This window comes from Eptesicus fuscus, chromosome 1, assembly GCF_027574615.1.
Source record: "Eptesicus fuscus isolate TK198812 chromosome 1, DD_ASM_mEF_20220401, whole genome shotgun sequence".
Taxonomy (NCBI): Eukaryota; Metazoa; Chordata; class Mammalia; order Chiroptera; family Vespertilionidae; genus Eptesicus; species Eptesicus fuscus.
This window is the reverse complement of record NC_072473.1, coordinates 1,090,001-1,109,305: the sequence shown is the minus strand read 5'-3', so window position 1 is coordinate 1,109,305 and position 19,305 is coordinate 1,090,001. Positions and strand designations below refer to the sequence as shown.

The 19,305-nt window shown below is 55.1% G+C and overlaps 1 protein-coding gene across 1 annotated transcript in view; it reads left to right on the top strand.

Annotated features, from left to right (window-relative positions):
* Window positions 1-6,053: 6,053 nt before the first annotated feature.
* The window catches only part of MXRA5 (matrix remodeling associated 5), a 33,405-nt gene continuing 20,153 nt past the window's right edge, over window positions 6,054-19,305 (top strand). The window contains 3 exon segments of the mRNA XM_054714771.1: window positions 6,054-6,212; window positions 14,036-14,257; window positions 17,484-17,613. Coding sequence (XP_054570746.1) covers window positions 14,064-14,257; window positions 17,484-17,613 — 324 coding nt within the window. The 5' untranslated portion in view covers window positions 6,054-6,212; window positions 14,036-14,063.

The following is a 19,305-nucleotide window of genomic DNA, read 5'->3' as shown; positions in this document are numbered from 1 at the left end:
CCCTGCCGGCCTGATCGCCCCTAACTGCCCTCCCCTGCCAGCCTGATTGCCCCTAACTGCCCTCCCCTGCCGGCCTGATCGCCCCTAACTGCCCTCCCCTGCAGGCCTGATCGCCCCTACTGCCCTCCCCTGCCGGCCTGATCGCCCCTAACTGCCCTCCCCTGCCGGCCTGATCGCCCTTCACTGCCCTCCCCTGCCGGCCTGATCGCCCCTAACTGCCCTCCCCTGCCGGCCTGATTGCCCCTAACTGCCCTCCCCTGCAGGCCTGATCGCCCCTCACTGCCCTCCCCTGCCGGCCTGATCGCCCCTAACTGCCCTCCCCTGCCGGCCTGATCACCCCTCACTGCCCTCCCCTGCAGGCCTGATCGCCCCCTGACCACCTCTGCCTCGGTCCCCGCCACCGTGGCTTTGTCCGGAAGGACGTCGGGAAGATGTCTGGTCTAATTAGCATATTGCCCTTGTATTAGTATAGATTTTTTTATTTCGTTAAATGTATTTTCATTGATTTCAGAGAAGGAAGGGAGAGGGAGAGAAGGATAGAAACATCCAGGATGAGAGAGAATCATGGATCGGCCGCCTCCTGCACGCCCCCCTACTGGGGATCGAGCCTGCAACCCAGGCATGTGCCCTTGATCAGAATCGAACCCGGGACCCTTCAGTCCACAGGCCGATGCTCTATCCACTGAACCAAACCAGCCAGGGCAAGGTCTTTGTGTTATTGTGTGTGTGTGTGTGTGTGTATATCTATATCTATATCTATCTATCTATCTATATGTATGTATATATATATATATATATATATACAGAGAGAGATAATATAGTCAGATATAGATATAGATACAGATATAGATATAGATATAGATATAGATATAGATATATGTTTTGGCCCTAGCAGGCATGGCTCAGTGGATAGAGCATCGGCCCGTGGACTGAAGGGTCCCGGGTTCGATTCCGGTCATGGGCATGGACCTCAGTGGCACGTGCTCGATCTCCATGCGTGAGGCAGCCCGTCCATGAGTCTCTCTCACATCGATGTTTCTCTCTGTCTCTGTCTCTCCCCTCCACTCTCCCTAAAAAAAAATTAAAAAAAATAAAAATCAACGGAAAAATATCCCCGGGTGAGAATGAACAAAAATAACTAAACGAAGTGTATTCTTTTAAGGAAAAATAAAAGATATGTTTGTGTTGATTTCTGAGACCGAGGGGGAGGGAGAGAGAGAGAGAAACATCCATGAGGAGAGAGAATCATGGACCGGCTGCCTCCTGCACGCCCCCTACTGGGGATCCAGCCCACAACCCAGGCCTGTGCCCTTGACCAGGAACCGAACCTGGACCTCCTGGTTCACAGGTCGACGCTCAACCCCTGAGCCAGGCCGGCCGGGCTGTTTCCTTATCCTTTTCGTTTTTCCTCCCGCGGTTCCGTTTTAAAATACGCGGACGAGACAATCTGGAACCGCTCAGGACGCGCCTCGGGGGAGCTGGGAGCCGGCTACCGAGCGTGGTGGCGTGCACGCACCAACCCACCCACCCAGAGGTGCCTCCTCCCGTCCCGGGCCGCGGCCCGGAGCCCCGTGTCCCCCCGTGACGGCCGGCCCTGGAGACACGCGTGTCCCGTGGAGGGAGCACATTCCTCAGCGTCGGCTCCTGCTCCGGCTGAGACACATCCCCCTCCCGGGCCGGCCTCCCCGGGGAGTTTCCACTCACCAGAGTGGACATTTCCTGTCCTGGCTCTTATTTCTCTGTCTTTCTAGAAATCCAGGAATATGGAGGGACGGCCCTCGCCGGACACCCAGGCCTGAGACTGCCCCCCCACATGCACCCCAATCCTCACACTCCCTCCATGCACCCCAATCCTCACACTCCCTCCATGCATTCCCCTCCTCACCCCCACATGCACCCCAATCCTCACACTCCCTCCATGCATTCCCCTCCTCACCCCCACATGCACCCCAATCCTCACACTCCCTCCATGCATTCCCCTCCTCACCCCCCCATGCACCCCCAATCCTCACACTCCCCCCATGCACCCCAATCCTCACACTCCCTCCATGCATTCCCCTCCTCACCCCCCATGCACCCCCAATCCTCACACTCCCCACATGCACCCCAATCCTCACACTCCCTCCATGCATTCCCCTCCTCACCCCCCCATGCACCCCCAATCCTCACACTCCCCACATGCACCCCAATCCTCACACTCCCTCCATGCATTCCCCTCCTCACCCCCCCCATGCACCCCCAATCCTCACACTCCCCCCATGCACCCCAATCCTCACACTCCCTCCATGCATTCCCCTCCTCACCCCCCCCATGCACCCCCAATCCTCACACTCCCCACATGCACCCCAATCCTCACACTCCCTCCATGTATTCCCCTCCTCACCCCCCCATGCACCCCCAATCCTCACACTCCCCCCATGCACCCCAATCCTCACACTCCCTCCATGCATTCCCCTCCTCACACCCCCCATGCACCCCAATCCTCACACTCCCCCCATGCACCCCAATCCTCACACTCCCTCCATGCATCCCCCTCCTCACCCCCCCATGCACCCCCAATCCTCACACTCCCCACATGCACCCCAATCCTCACACTCCCCCCATGCACCCCAATCGTCACACTCCCTCCATGCATCCCCCTCCTCACACCCCCCATACACCCCCAATCCTCACACTCCCCCCATGCACCCCAATCCTCACACTCCCTCCATGCATTCCCCTCCTCACCCCCCCCATGCACCCCCAATCCTCACACTCCCCACATGCACCCCAATCCTCACACTCCCTCCATGCATTCCCCTCCTCACCCCCCCATGCACCCCCAATCCTCACACTCCCTCCATGCATTCCCCTCCTCACTCCCCCCATGCACCCCAATCCTCACACTCCCCCCATGCATTCCCCTCCTCACCCCCCCATGCACCCCAATCCTCACACTCCCCCCATGCATTCCCCTCCTCACTCCCCCCATGCACCCCAATCCTCACACTCCCCCCATGCATTAACCTCCTCACCCCCCATGCACCCCAATCCTCACACTCCCCCCATGCATTCCCCTCCTCACCCCCCCATGCACCCCAATCCTCACACTCCCTCCATGCATTCCCCTCCTCACCCCCCCATGCACCCCAATCCTCACACTCCCTCCATGCATTCCCCTCCTCACCCCCCCATGCACCCCAATCCTCACACTCCCTCCATGCATTCCCCTCCTCACCCCCCCTATGCACCCCAATCCTCACACTCCCCCCATGCATTCCCCTCCTCACCCCCCATGCACCCCAATCCTCACACTCCCCCCATGCATTCCCCTCCTCACCCCCCCATGCACCCCCAATCCTCACACTCCCTCCATGCATTCCCCTCCTCACCCCCCCATGCACCCCAATCCTCACACTCCCTCCATGCATTCCCCTCCTCACCCCCCCTATGCACCCCAATCCTCACACTCCCTCCATGCATTCCCCTCCTCACCCCCCCATGCACCCCAATCCTCACACTCCCTCCATGCATTCCCCTCCTCACCCCCCCATGCACCCCAATCCTCACACTCCCTCCATGCATTCCCCTCCTCACTCCCCCCATGCACCCCAATCCTCACACTCCCTCCATGCATTCCCCTCCTCACCCCCCCATGCACCCCAATCCTCACACTCCCTCCATGCATTCCCCTCTCACCCCCCCTATGCACCCCAATCCTCACACTCCCCCCATGCATTCCCCTCCTCACCCCCCATGCACCCCAATCCTCACACTCCCTCCATGCATCCCCCTCCTCACACCCCCCATGCACCCCAATCCTCACACTCCCCGTCACGCAGACCAGCCCACAGTGGGGAGCAGTCACGTGACCCAGCAGTCACACTGAGGGTCCCCATCGAGCCAGGAGCCACGTGATTCCGTGGTCCCGTGGTCGCCCACAGCCTCCCTCCGACCATCCAGCTCTCTCTCCCAAGAACCACAGTGCACGCCCTCGCCCTCACGCCAGCGGCCGGCAAACCGCGGCCCGAGGGCCACGTGCGGCTCTCCGGCCCCCGGAGGGTGGCTCTTCCACGAAACACCACGGCCCGGGCGCGTCTGTGTGGAAGACGTGGCGTTCGGAGACGTTAAAGTTTAAAAAACGTGGCTCTCCAAAGAGATTCCAATCGTTGTGCTGTTGATATTTGGCTCTGTGGACTCATGAGTTTGCCGACCACGGCCCTGGCCGGTGTGGCTCAGTGGGTAGAGCGTCGGCCTGCGGACGGAAGGGTCCCGGGTTCGATTCCGGTCAAGGGCATGGACCTCGGTCGAAGGCTCCATCCCCGGCCTGGGCCGTGGTCGGGGCCCGTGCAGGAGGCAACCCATCGATGTTGCTTCTCTCACATCCATGTTTCTCTCTCTCTCTCTCCCTCTCTCTCTTCCACCTTCTCCCGAAAAGATGGACGGAGCCCTCGCCGGTGTGGCTCCGTGGACAGAGCGTCGGCCGGCGGACCGAAGGGTCCCGGGTTCGATTCCGGTCAAGGGCACAGACCTTGGTTGCAGGTTCTCAGGGTCCAGGGTCAGGGTGCGTGGGGGAGGCAGCCCAGGGATGTTTGTCTCTGTCTCTCCCCCTCCCTCTCCTCTCTGTAAAAACCCATGGGAAAATATCCCAGGGTGAGGATGAACAAATAAAATAAAATTAAAATTAAATTAATAAATAAAATATAAAATAAATAAATAAAATAATAAAAGAAATCAAATCAAATACAAAATAATAAAATAAACATATATAAAATAATAAAGTAATAATAAAATAAAAATAATAGAATAATAAAATAAAATAAATAATAAATAAAATAAAATAAAATAATAAATAAATATATATAAAATAATAAAATAAAAAATAAAATCAAAAAATAAAATAAATAAATAAAATAAAAAATAATAAAATAAAATAAATAAAAAATAATAAAATAAAATAATAAATAAATAAATATATATAAAATAAAAAATAAAATAAATAAATAAAATAACCAAAAATAATAAAATAAAAAATAAAATAACAAAAAAATAAAATAAAATAATAAAATAAATAAATAAAATAAAAAATAATAAAATAAAATAATAAAATAAATAAATAAAATAAAAAATAATAAAATAAATAAATAAAATAACAAAAATAATAAAATAAAATAATAAAATAAATAAATAAAATAATAAATAATAAAATAAAATAAAAATACTAAAATAAAATAAAAATAATAAAATAAAATGAAAACCTCTCATATAGGATTCCACCCTGTCTCTGCTGAATTGGCTCCAGTCGTGTCAGGAGGCCAGGACCCCTTGATTGTGGGGTTCCTTCCGTTCGCCCCAGGTTCCCCAAAGCTCCCCGGGCCGCCGCCGCCCCCCCCCCGCCCCCGCCGCGGGCTCTCCAAACCGAGGAGCGAAATCCCACCTTTTTGGCGGGAGCCGCTCTGGCACCGGGGATCCCGCCGGCAGCCAGGAGCAGCCGGAGCGGCGGGAGGGCGTGGCCGTGGGGTTCAGGTTGCACCCGGGGCCTGGGAGGGGGTGGGGGTGGGGGCGCCGGCTGGCGGGGCGCACTCCGCTCCCGCCCAAGCGCGCGCGCGCGCGCCACACGGGATCCGGGGCACCGCCGGCGGCCAGCTCCCTCTCCCCCTGGGCAGGGCGCACACCCCGCTCCTTCTTTCTCTCTCTCTCCCCTCCGCCCCCCCAAAAGAAAGAAGCCGTCCTGCAAAGAAGCGCGCCCTGGGGGCGCAGGACTGGGTCTCCAAAGGCCACCACCCCCTCCCCAAGCCGTGCGCCCTGGGCGCGCGCCCTTCTGGGCACCCGGAGCCGGAGAGGCGTGCGCCCACCCGGGTGGGGCGGGGGGTGCGGGGGGACCAGGCGCGATGAAGAGGCGAGAGGAGGGCTGAGCGCACCGCCGCGCGCGCACGGCCAGGCCAGGGGCGCTTGGCTCCGGCCCGCGCGCGCCCCGTCTCCCCGGGGTGGGGTGGGGCAGGGTGGGGGTGGGCCGAGGCGTGGACTCTGGAGGCTTCTCGGCGGCGCCGGGAATAAAAAGGGGGCCGGCTCGCCCTGCGGGGCTGGGAAGGAAGCTGTGGCCACGCGCCCCCTCCGAGGACATGGCTCCGGGGGACCCTCGGCGGTGACCGTGCGCGCGCGCGCGCGCGCTCCGGGGCCCGGTGGACGGTCAGGGCGCACCGTTCCGGCGGGTCGTGGCTCTCCAAGGACAGGTGAGGTCCCCGCGCCGTCTGGTCTGGCCGGGGAGGGAGGGTGGGGGCAGGGCGGGTGGTGGCGGGACACTGTCTCCTTCCGCTAGGGGTGCAGAAAGTTGGGGGGCAGCCCGGGAAAAGACGGGGTGGGGGGGAGGGGCTGGAGGCCCAGAGGTCCATTGAATTGTTCTTGGTCCTATATATATATATATTTAAATATAATTTTACTGACTTCAGAGGGGAAGGGAGAGGGAGAGATAGAAACACCCAGGATGAGGGAGAATCACGGACCGGCTGCCTCCTGCACGCCCCCTACTGGGGATGGAGCCCGCAACCCCGGGCGTGTGCCCTTGACCGGGAATCGAACCCGGGACCCTTCTGTCTGCAGGCCGACGCTCTATCCACTGAGCCACACCGGCCAGGGCTTTTTTTTTTTTTTTTTTAATCTTCACCGGAGGATTTCCATTGATTTTTTTTTTTTTTTTTTTTTTTTTTTTTTTTTTAGAGAGAGAGGGGAAGAGAGAGGGAGAGAAATCCAAGGGAGAGAAAGGCATTTGGATGGGTGGCCTCCTGCACGCGCCCTGACCAGGGCCCTGGCTCGGGGAGGAGCCTGCCACCGAGGTCCCGTGAATGGAACCCGGGACCCATGGGTCCGCAGGCTGAGGCTCTATCCACTGAGCCACACCGGCCAGGGCTTCCTGGCGGTGTTTTCAGGGGCTGAAGGGCCAGCTGGGGGTTATGATGGGAGGAAAGGCTGAGTGAGGAGGTCCGATTTGGATTTGCAAACCCGACCCTTCTCCCTTCCTCCTGCCCTCCCTCCCCCCTCCCTGCCCCCACTCCCTGGAGACCTCTCTCCCATGCACCCCTGGGTCCCCAGGGAGGCCACCAACAGGACCCCCCTGGGGAAACCGATTGCGCCCCGGCTTTGGAGGGGGCTCCTGACGCTCAACCTCTCCTCCACCCTCTCCTCCTCCCTCTCTCCTTCCTCCTCCTCCCCCTCCTCCTCCCCCTCCCCCCTCTCCTCCTCCTCCTCCTTCCCTTCCCTTGGAAAAGGGGGAGACCCACGGCCCACGGTGCGCTGAGCCCCCCCGGACCCTGCAGAACCCATTATGTGGGAGCCGCGGCGGCTTTCTGGTGTCGGGGCGGCGCCCCGGGGACGCGCGGGGCCTCCCGAGCCGCCTTCCGGGAAAGCGAGTGTCTCCCCGGGCGCCGGCGGCGGGGCGCGTCCGGGCGGGCGCGCTGGAAGCGGGCCAAGGTCTCCCGGCTGCGCGCCCGCCTGCACCCCGCCGCCTCCAGGTGGGGTGAGCGGGGGAGGGTCCCTGCCCATCGGGGCGAGTGCGTTCCGGGTCCGCCTGGGGACCCGGGGCGCGCGCGAGCCGGGATGCAGTTTCATTAAGTTACTTACGTTAAGGGACGACTTTGGGTAGCTCTCAGGTCATTCAACCGGCGAATGGGAGCTCCCTGCACCATTTGGGCGGCTCAGTAATTCCACTTTCCCTTAGCGACACCCGGGGACTGAGTTCTGAGCTCGCTGGGTAGGATCGCAACAATGTATCAGTTAGGTCCGGGGGACACTTAGCAACATTCTGTGGCACATTGTTGCAACAATGTATCAATTATGTCTGGGGATATCTAGCAACATCTATGATACATTGTTGCAACAATGTATCAATTATGCCTGGGGGACACTCAGCAACATTCTATGATACATTGTTGCAACAATGTATCAATTATGTCTGGGGGACACTCAGCAACATTCTATGATACATTGTTGCAACAATGTATCGATTATGTCTGGGGGACACTTAGCAACATTCTAAGATACATTGTTGCAACAATGTATTAATTATGTCCGGGGGTCACCTAGCAACATCTATGGTGCATTTGTTGCAACAATGTATCAATTATGTCTAGGGGGCACTCAGCAACATTCTAAGATACATTGTTGCAAGAATGTATTAATTATGTCTGGGGATACCTAGCAACATCTATTATACATTGTTGCAACAATGTATCAATTATATCTGGGGATACTCAGCAACATCTATGATACATTGTTGCAACAATGTATCAATTATGCCTGGGGGACGCTCAGCAACATTCTATGATACATTGTTGCAAGAATGTATTATGTCCAGGGACACTTAGCGACAGCCTATGATACATTTGTTGCAACAATGTATCAATTATGTCTAGGGGACACATAGCAACATCTATGATACATTGTTGCAACAATGTGTCAATTCTGTCTGGGGGACACTTAGCAACATTCTAGGATACATTGTTGCAGTCCTACTTAAGGAACTCCTAGTCACGTGGAGGAAGCCTAAAAGGCCATGAACTTGTTCCCAAAGAACATGGCATCCGGGAAGGAGAAAAATAAAATAAAATAAAATAAAATAAAATAAAATAAAAAAAATAAAATAAAATAAAATAAAATAACGAAAAGGACAGTGGAGGAGGTGCTGAGGAAGAAGCCACTAAGACATTGCTAATCATCATCAATAATAATAAAAGGGTAATATGCTAATTAGACCGGACGTCCTTCCGGACGACCTTCCGGGCTAAGCCGGGGCCGCGAGACGGTACAAAATGCAAACACACTTAAGGAGTTGCGTGCATCCTTGGTTATGACCAGTGGGCCCCGATGTGGTCAAATTTGAATTTTAAAGGGGAAAGGGATAATTCGAGAACGGAGGTATGAACAGTGAATTTTTTTTGCATTTTTTTATATAAATCTTTATTGGGACATATGTATGCAGTTTTAGTTCGCTAGCCTAGGTTTGGAGAGTTGATTGGCTATTTTTTTTTCCTGTCACTTTCTATTGTTACTAGAGGCCCAGGGAACGAGTTCATGCATGGGTGGGGTCCCTCCGTCTGGCCGGCGATGGGGCCATCTCACTCAGTCCCGATCGGGGCCAATTGGGGCCAGCAGGCCGGGGGTGGGGGGGAGGGTAGGGACTGGGGGAGGCTGGCTGTGGGAGCGCACTGACCACCAGGGGGCAGCTCCAGCGTTGAGCATCTGCCCCCCGGTGGTCAGTGCGTGTCATAGCGACCGGTCGTAATGGTCGCTTAGGCTGTTATATATATAGACTAGAGGCCCAGTGCACAAAATTCGTGCACGGGGGGGTGTGTCCCTCAGCCCAGACTGCACTCTCTCCAATCCAGGACCCCTCGAGGGATGTCCGACTGCCCGTTTAGGCCCGGTGGGATCGGGCCCAACCGCTCGCCTGCCTGCCTTCCTGATTGCCCCTAACCGCTTCGGCCTGCCAGCCTGATCACCCCCTAACCACTCCCCTGCCAGCCTGGTGGATGCCTAACTGCTCCCCTGCCAGCCTGTTTGCCCCTAACTGACCCGCCCCCCCTTACAGGCCTGGTTCCTCCCAATTGCCCTCCCCTGCAGGCCTGGTCCCCCCCAACTGCCCTCCCCTCCAGGCCTGGTCACCCCTAACTGCCCTCCCCTGCAGGCCTGGTCACCCCTAACTGCCCTCTCCTGCAGGGTTGATCACCTCCAACTGCCCTCCCTTGCAGGCCTGATTGCCCCCAACTGCCCTCCCCTGCAGGCCTGGTCCCTCCCAACTGCCCTCCCCTGCAGGCTGGTCACCCCTAACTGCCCTCCCCTGCAGGCTTGATCGCCCCCAACTGCCCTCTCCTGCTTGGCCATCTTGTGGTGGCCATCTTGTGTCCACATGGGGGCAGGATCTTTGACCACATGGGGCAGCTATATTGTGTGTTGGAGTGATGGTCAATCTGCATATTACTCTTTTATTAGATAGGATAGAGGCCTGGTGCAGGGGTGGGGGCCAGCTGGTTTGCCCTGAAGGGTGTCCCGGATCAGGGTGGGGGTTCCCTTGGGGTGTGGGGCGGCCTGAGCGAGGGGCCTGTGGTGGTTTGCAGGCCGGCCACGCCCCCTGGCGACCCAAGCGGAGGCCCTGGTATCTGGGGTTTATTTTCCTTCTACAATTGAAACTTTGTAGCCTGGAGCGGAGCCAAGCCTGGGGCTCCCTCCGTGGCCGGCAGCCATTTCTGTTGGGATTGATGTACCTTCTATAATTGAAACTTTGTAGCCTTAAGCAGAGGCCTGGGCCTGGCCAGGGTGTGCGGAAAGCTCGGCTTCCTCCATCGCCCGGGAAACCCAAGCCGCCCTCCTGCTCTCTCCGTGGCCTCAGCCATCTTGGTTGGGTTCATTTGCATACTCGCTCCTGATTGGCTGGTGGGCGTGGCTTGTGAGTGTAGCGGAGTGATGGTCAATTTGCATATCGCTCTCTTCTTAGATAGGACTAGAGGCCCGATGCACGAAATTCATGCAAGAGTCGGCCTTCCTTCCCCCGGCTCCCGGCACCGGCTTCCCTCCGGGGACCCGGGCTTCCCGCGCAGCCCCGGCTTCGTCCGGAAGGTCGCCCGGAAGGACGTCCGGTCTAATTAGCATATTACGCTTTTATTATTATAGATGATTATTCACAATATCTTAGGGGTTCTTCCTCAGTACCTCCACTGCCCTTTTCGTTATTTTTATTTTTTTCTCTTTCCCGGATGCCATGCTCATGGCCTTTGAAGCTTCCTCCTCGTGAACGGGAGTTGGCTTTTCGAATAATGAGACGGTTTCATAAACACCTCTTTTTCTTATTGATTTGTTTATTGAATATGGATTTCAGAGACGAAGGGAGAGGGAGGGAGAGAGAGAGAAACATCCATGAGGGGAGAGAATCATGGACTGGCTGCCTCCTGCACGCCCCCGACTGGGGATCGAGCCCGCAACCCGGGCATGTGCCCTTGGCCGGGAATCGAACCCGGGACCCTTCCGTCCCCAGGCCGACGCTCTATCCACTGAGCCACACCGGCCGGGGCTGAATACTAAGATTTATATGTCACAGGGGCGGTGTGGCAGCAGGATTTTAGAGATGCTGAGGTGGGGCATGGCCAAAAAAAAAAAATAAAATAAGATTGGGGAATTATCGGGTTAGACGGTGGTCTCAGCACAGGAAAGGCAAAGACAGGAAATCCACGAGAGAGTTAAAGGGGGCGGAAAAGGGGGTCATCTGTAATAATAAGAGCCTCAGCGACTATCACAACCGAATGGACGACCGAACAGGCTGGGTGGGGCGACCAGGCCAGCAGAGGGGGGCAGTGAGGGGTGACCAGGCCGATGGGGGGGGCAGTGAGGGGCGACCAGGCTGGTGGGGAGGGTAGTTGGGGTGACCAGGCCAGCAGAGGGGGGCAGTGAGGGGTGACCAGGCTGAGGGAGGGGGGCAATGAGGGGCGACCAGGCTGGTGGGGAGGGTAGTTGGGGGCGACCAGGCCAGCAGAGGGGGGCAGTGAGGGGTGACCAGGCTGATGGAGGGGGGCAATGAGGGGCGACCAGGCTGGTGGGGAGGGTAGTTGGGGTGACCAGGCCAGCAGAGGGGGGCAGTGAGGGGCGACCAGGCTGATGGGGAGGGGCAATGAGGGGTGACCAGGCTGGCGGGGGGGTTCGTGAGGGGTGGCCAGGCCGGCAGAGGGGGGCAGTGAGGGGCGACCAGGCTGGTGGGGAGGGCAGTTGGGGGCGACCAGGCCAGCAGAGGGGGGCAGTGAGGGGTGACCAGGCTGATGGAGGGGGGCAATGAGGGGCGACCAGGCTGGTGGGGAGGGTAGTTGGGGCGACCAGGCCAGCAGAGGGGGGCAGTGAGGGGTGACCAGGCTGATGGAGGGGGGCAGTGAGGGGCGACCAGGCCAGCAGAGGGGGGCAATGAGGGGTGACCAGGCTGATGGGGAGGGTAGTTGGGGTGACCAGGCCAGCAGAGGGGGGGCAGTGAGGGGTGACCAGGCTGATGGAGGGGGGCAATGAGGGGCGACCAGGCCAGCAGAGGGGAGCAATGAGGGGTGACCAGGTTGGCGGGGAGGCAGCTGGGGGTGACCAGGCCGACAGGGGGGGCAGTGAGGGGCGACCAGGCCGGCAGAGGGGGGCAGTGAGGGGTGACCAGGCTGGTGGGGAGGGCAGTTGGGGGTGACCAGGCCAGCAGAGGGGGGCAGTAAGGGGTGACCAGGCCGATAGGGGAGGCAGTGAGGGGCGACCAGGCTGGTGGGGAGGGCAGTTGGGGCCGATCAGGCTGACGAGGGGGCAGTGAGGGGTGACCAGGCTGGCGAGGAGGGCAGTTGGGAGTGACCAGGCCGACAGGGGGGGCAGTGAGGGGCGACCAGGCTGGCAGGGAGGTTAGTGAGGCACGACCAAACGACTGAACAGCAGGCTGCGTGGGGCGACCAAACCAGCAGGCGGGGGAGGGGGGAGCAGTGAGGGGCGGTCAGGCCGGAGGGCAGGCAGGCAGGCGAGCAGTTAGGAGCCAGCTGTCCCGGATTGTGAGAGGGAGGGATGTCCGACAGACGGAAGAGGCCCGATCCGGCCGTCGGACATCCCCCGAGGGGTCCTGGATCGGAGAGGGTGCAGGCTGGGCTGAGCGAGGACATGCCCCCTCCCTCCACCCCCTCCCCCCGTGCACGGATTTCGTGCACCGGGCCTCTAGTCTGTAATAATTTCATCCACAAAGATACCAAAAAGGTACAAAATGCAATGACTAGCAAGCGCGTAGCTGGCTGGCCGGCCGGCCGGCCAAGAGGTACGAGTGGGCGTGCTGTGTCCTGGTGCAAATCCAGATCCCCAAGCCAGCACGCAGGCGGGTGGGCGGCGAGACCCGGGGCCCGGGCCCAGGCCGGTCAGGAACCTCCTCGCCTCTGCTTAAGCCGGGCGCTTCCGGTCCCAAGAGCACCGAGGAGGCGCCGGAACTAGCTCTGTGCAAGCTTGCACCCTCAGCTCTTGAGGCCCGGGTTCGAGGCGAGGCCAGCCAGCGCTCGGGAGGCGAGGAACGGAGCTCAGGCCCCGGATGCAAAGAGCTGGGGATGGCGGCTCGCTCTCACCTGGCTGGGAGCGTGGAGGGTTTGTTATCTGCATAGATCAGGCTGTTCTTCCGTATTGCACGTTTCGCTTTCTATGGGAATTGCTTTAATAATAATAATAATAATAATAATAATAATGCCCTAGCCCCGTGGTCGGCAAACCGCGGCTCGCGAGCCACGGGCGGCTCTCTGGCCCCTGGAGTGTGGCTCTTCCACAAAACACCAAAGCCCCGGGCGAGTCTGTGTTGAAGATGTGGCGTTCGAAGAAGCTTACGTTTAAAAAATGTGGCTCTCCAAAGAAATTTCCATCGTTGTGCTGTTGATCTTTGGCTCTGTGGACGAATGAGTTTGCTGACCACTGTCCTGGCCGGTGTGGCTCAGTGGATAGAGCGTCGGCCTGCGGACTGAAGGGTCCCGGGTTCGATTCCCGGTCAAGGGCACATGCCTGGGTTGCGGGCTCGGTCCCCAGTAGGGGGCGTGCAGGAGGCAGCCGATCCATGATTCTCTCTCATCATGGATGTTTCTCTCTCTCTCTCTCCCTCTCCCTTCCTCCCTGAGGTCAATACAAATATATTAAGCCCCGGCCTGTGTGGCTCAGTGGATAGAGCGTCAGCCTGCGGACTGGAGGGTCCCGGGTTCGATTCCGGTCAAGGGCATGTACCTTGGTTGCGGGCACATCCCAGTAGGGGGCGTGCAGGAGGCAGCTGATCGGTGTTTCTAACTCTCTATCCCTCTCCCTTCCTCTCTGTAAGAAATCAATAAAATATATATTTTTAAAAAATCAAACAACAACAACAACAAAAACTACAGTTCCGGCTTTTCCACTCCCAATATTTTACGCGTCGCGAAAACTCGATCCTGGCAAGTTTTGGGACGAAGCTGTGCCCCATGCCTACCCCACGGGCGAACGTACCCAAGGACTTCCTGACAATGGTTTTGGGGTTCTCCCCGCTCCCCCTCTCCTCTCCATCCTGCAGGTCGCCAGGGCCCGCGCACCCCGACAAGATGCCGCCCCCCGGCTGCGCGCCCTGGAGAGCGCTCTCCGTGGTGCTGATTCTGGCGTGGGCGCCTCCTCCAGCCGCGGGCGCCTGCCCGCATCCCTGCTCGTGCTACGTGCCCACGGAAGTCCACTGCACGTTCCGGTCCTTGGCGTCCGTCCCCGCGGGCATCTCCAAAGACGTGGAGAGGATCAACCTGGGGTCGGTACCACCTTCTTGCCCAGCGCGCGGGGGCTCTTGGCCTGAGCGAGTATTGGGGTTGAGGCGCGGATGTCTGTGCTTAACGGTCTGTGCGTAACTGTCTGTGCGTAAGTGTCTGCACGTAACTCTGTGCGTAAGGGACTGTGCGTAACTGTCTGTGCGTAACGGTCTGTGCGTAACGGTCTGTGCGTTACTGTCTGTGCGTAAGTGTCTGTGCGTAAGTGTCTGTGCGTAAGTCTGTGCGTAAAGGTCTGTGCGTAACTGCACGTAACTCTGTGCGTAACTGTCTGTGCGTAACTGTTTTCACGTAACTCTGTGCGTAAGGGTCTGTGCGTAACTGTCTGTGCGTAACTGTTTTCACGTAACTCTGTGCGTAAGGGTCTGTGCGTAACGGTCTGTGCGTAACGGTCTGTGCGTAACTGTCTGTGCGTAAGTGTCTATGCGTAAAGGTCTGTGCGTAACTGCACGTAACTCTGTGCGTAACTCTGTGCGTGAAGGTCTGTGCGTAACTGTGCGTAAGTGTCTGTGCGTAACTGTCTGCACGTAACTCTGTGCGTAAGGGTCTGTGCGTAACGGTCTGTGCATAACGGTCTGTGCGTTACTGTCTGCACGTAACTCTGTGCGTAAGTGTCTGTGCGTAAAGGTCTGTGCGTAACTGTCTGCACGTAACTCTGTGCGTAAGGGTCTGTGCGTAACGGTCTGTGCATAACGGTCTGTGCGTTACTGTCTGCACGTAACTCTGTGCGTAAGTGTCTGTGCGTAAAGGTCTGTGCGTAACTCTGCACGTAACTCTGTGCGTAAGTGTCTGTGCGTAAAGGTCTGTGCGTAACTCTGCACGTAACTCTGTGCGTAAGGGTCTGTGCGTAACTGTCTGCACGTAACTCTGTGCGTAAGGGACTGTGCGTAACGGTCTGTGCATAACGGTCTGTGCGTTACTGTCTGCACGTAACTCTGTGCGTAAGTGTCTGTGCGTAACTGTCTGCACGTAACTCTGTGCGTAAGGGACTGTGCGTTACTGTCTGTGCGTAAGTGTCTGTGCGTAACGGTCTGGGCGTTACTGTCTGTGCGTAACGGTCTGTGCGTAAGTGTCTGTGCGTAAGTGTCTGTGCGTAACTGTCTGGGCGTTACTGTCTGTGCGTAAGTGTCTGTGCGTAACGGTCTGTGCGTAACGGTCTGGGCGTTACTGTCTGTGCGTAACTGTCTGTGCGTAACTGTCTGTGCGTAAGTGTCTGTGCGTTACTGTCTGTGCGTAAGTGTCTGTGCGTTACTGTCTGTGCGTAACTGTCTGGGCGTTACTGTCTGTGCGTAAGTGTCTGTGCGTAACGGTCTGTGCGTAACTGTCTGGGCGTTACTGTCTGTGCGTCATTGTCCGTGCGTCATGGCGCGCCATTGGACGCGTGTGTTCCTTTAAGGAGCGCTCTTTCTGGGAATTAAGTGCTTCTGTTTTCTTCCTTTTTGCATATATTTTATTGCCCTCCCTGGTTGGTTCAGAGGCTAGAGCAGTCGGCTTCCAGACCAAAGGCCCCGGGTCCAGGGCACGTACCCGGGTTGCAGGCTCCTCCCCGGCCCGGCCCCGGTTGGGGCGCGTGCAGGAGGCAACCCATCCATGTGTTTCTATCCGATCGATATTTCTCTGTCTCTCTCCCTCTCTCTTCCACTCTCTCTGAAAATCAGTGGGAAAATATCCTCGGGGGAGGATTAAAAAATAAAAAAATATATAAAATAAATAAAATGTAAAAAAAAATATTTTTTTTTATTGGTTTCAGAGAGGAAGGGAGAGAGAGAGAGAGAGAAAGAAACATCCATGAGGAGAGAGAATCATGGACCGGCTGCCTCCTGCACGCCCCCCACTGGGGATCGAGCCTGCAACCTGGGGCCTGTGCCCTTGACCGGGAATCGAACCCTGACCTCCTGGTTCCTAGGTCGACGCTCAACCGCTGAGTCACACCGGCCCCGGGCCAATCCATGTTACTGTATTTCACCGTAAACACTGATACAAGTTAACTACCCACCGACAGAGCGAGGTACGAAGCTCTCCATCCATTTCGCAACCGGCTCTCCAGGGATCCCCCTCTTGGGGATTCCTTGTGCCGTTCGAACATCACAGGGACGTCCTGGGCAGTGGGGCTCAGTGGTTACAGCGCCAGCCCGAGCACCAAAAAAAAAAAGGTCGTGGGTTCGAGTCCCAGTCCAGGACAGGTGCCTGGGTGGCGGGCTCAACCCCCAACACCAACTGGGGCGTGTGTGCTAGGCAACCCATCTCTCTCTCTCTCTCTCTCTCTCTCTCTCTCTCTTCCCCACCCCGCCCCCTTCCTCTCTCTCTCTCTCTCTCTAAAAGTCAATGGAGAAATATTTCTGGGGTGAGGATTAACAAAACGAAAAAAGCCACCTCCCAAGGAAGATTTCCCAGAAACCCCCCGCCCCCCCCCCCCCGCCCCAACACACTCTCGGAATGTTCATGGATAGCGTAGGTCGAGCATGTCAAACTCACGGCCCGTGGGCCGCAGGGACCCCCACATCGAATACGTTGGAGGCCCGGCCAGGGGGAGGGGACGTGGGCGGTTGGCCGGCCTGCCTGCTGGTCGAACTCCCGGTCGAGGGGACCATTTGCATATTAGCCTTTTATTCTATAGGACAGACACGGAGTGGCCGGATGATTATGTGTTCAGAGATCGTCATCATCTGGCCGCTCCGTGTATTTGCATATTCTCAGTTACAATTCCAACCAGCTATGCCTGAATTGAAAAAAAAAGGCTAATAAAAAGCTGTCAGCGTCCTTGAGACCCTAAAATGGTCAAGGACTCACAGGAACAGCATCAATAAAAGCTCAGAATCAGCCCGGCCGGCGTGGCTCAGTGGTTGAGCATCCACCTACGAACCAGGAGGTCACGGTTCGATTCCCGGTCAAGGGCACATGCCCGGGTTGTGGGCTCCATCCCCAGCAGGGGGCGTGCAGGAGGCAGCCGATCCACGATTCTCTCTCCTCATGGATGTTTCTCTCTCTCTCTCTCTCCCTCGCCTTTCCTCTCTGAAATCAATAAAAATGTCTTTTTTTTTTTAAACGACAACATATTTAATAACAACCACAGAACACTCAGACTCAGCGGCCACACGCACGCAAAAAAAAAACAGTTTTTGTTCCGCTTCTTCCTGTTTACGGGCGGGGAATCTCTTCCATGTGGGGCGGACACGCTCGCCGCGCCTCACGCCGCTGTCTGCGTCTCAGGTTTAACAGCATACAGGCCGTGTCCGAAGCCTCCTTCGAGGGCCTGGCCAGGCTGGAGTTACTCATGGTCCACGGCAACAACATCCCCAGTATCCCGGACGGGGCGCTGCGAGACCTCAGCTCGCTCCAGGTAACGCCCGCGTTTATTTTATTATTTTATTATTTTATTTCATTATTTTATTTTATTTTATTATTCATTTTATTTTATTTTATTTTATTATTTTATTTTTTGTTTTATTTTTTGTTTTATTTTTAATTTTATTTATTTTATTCATTTTATTTATTTTTATTTCATTTTATTTTATGTTTTTATTTATTATTTTATTTTATCATTATTATTTTATTTTATTTATTCATTTTATTTTATTTTATTTATTATTTTATTTTATTCATTTTGTTTTATTTTTATTTTATTTTATTTATTTTTTATTTCATTTATTTTGTTCATTTTATTTTTATTTTATTTTATTTGTTTTATTTTTTATTTTATTTTATTATTTTTTATTTTATTTTATTTATTTTGTTTTATTTTATTTATTTTTTATTTATTTTATTTGTTATTTTATTATTTTATTTTTTTGTTTTATTTTTTATTTTATTTATTTTTTATTTTATTTGTTTTGTTTTATTATTTTATTTTATTTTATTTATTATTTTATTTTTATATTATTTTATTTTATTTATTTTATTTTATTCTATTTTAGTATTTTATTTTGTTTAACTAGAGGCCTGGTGCACGGTGGGGGTCCCTCGGCCTGGCCTGCGGGGATCGGGCCGAAACCGGCTCTCCGACCTCCCCCGAGGGGTCCCGGATTGTGAGAGGCAGTTCTCGGGGAACGCACCCCAGAATCGGGCTCCCTCCTCTCTGGTTCTGGGTGTGTCACCCGAGAACCACAGCTGCCACGTCACCGCAGCTCGGCAGCTCCTGCATTGAGCGTCTGACCCCCTGGTGGTCAGTGCATGTCAAAGCTACTGGTCGGACGGTTGCTTAGGCTTTTATGTATATACATATTTTTATTGATTTTACAAAGAGCAAGGGAGAGAAATAATTAGAAACATCCATCAGCTGCCTCCTGCACGCCCCCTACTGGTTGGGGATGGAGCCTGCAACCCGGGCCTGTGCCCTTGACCGGGAATCGAACCCTGACCTCCTGGTTCACAGGTCGGTACTCAACCCCTGAGCCACACCAACCGGGCTATGGAAGATAATTTATTTTCTTTTTTTTTAAACATATTTTTATTGATTTCAGAGAGGAAGGGAGAGGAGAGAGAGAGAGAGAAACATCCATGAGGAGAGAGAATCATGGACCGGCTGCCTCCTGCACGCCCCCTACTGGTTGGGGATGGAGCCTGCAACCCGGGCACGTGCCCTTGACCGGAAATCGAACCCTGAACCTTCTGGTTCACAGGTTGATACTCAACCACTGAGCCACACCAACCGAGCTATAGATGATAATTTATTTTCTTTTTTTTAAAACATATTTTTATAGATTTCAGAGAGGAAGGGAGAGGGAGAGAGAGAGAGAAACATCCATGATGAGAGAGAATCATGGACCGGCTGCCTCCTGCACGCCCCCTACTGGGGATGGAGCCTGCAACCCGGGCATGTGCCCTTGACCAGGAATGGAACCTTGACCTCCTGGTTCACAGGTCGATACTCAACCCCTGAGCCACACCAACCGGGCTATAGAAGATAATTTATTTTCTTTTTTTAAAAAACATATTTTTATTGATGTCAGAGAGGAAGAGAGAGAGAAAGAGACCCATCCATGAGGAGAGAGAATCATGGACCAGCTGCCTCCTGCACGCCCCCTACTGGTTG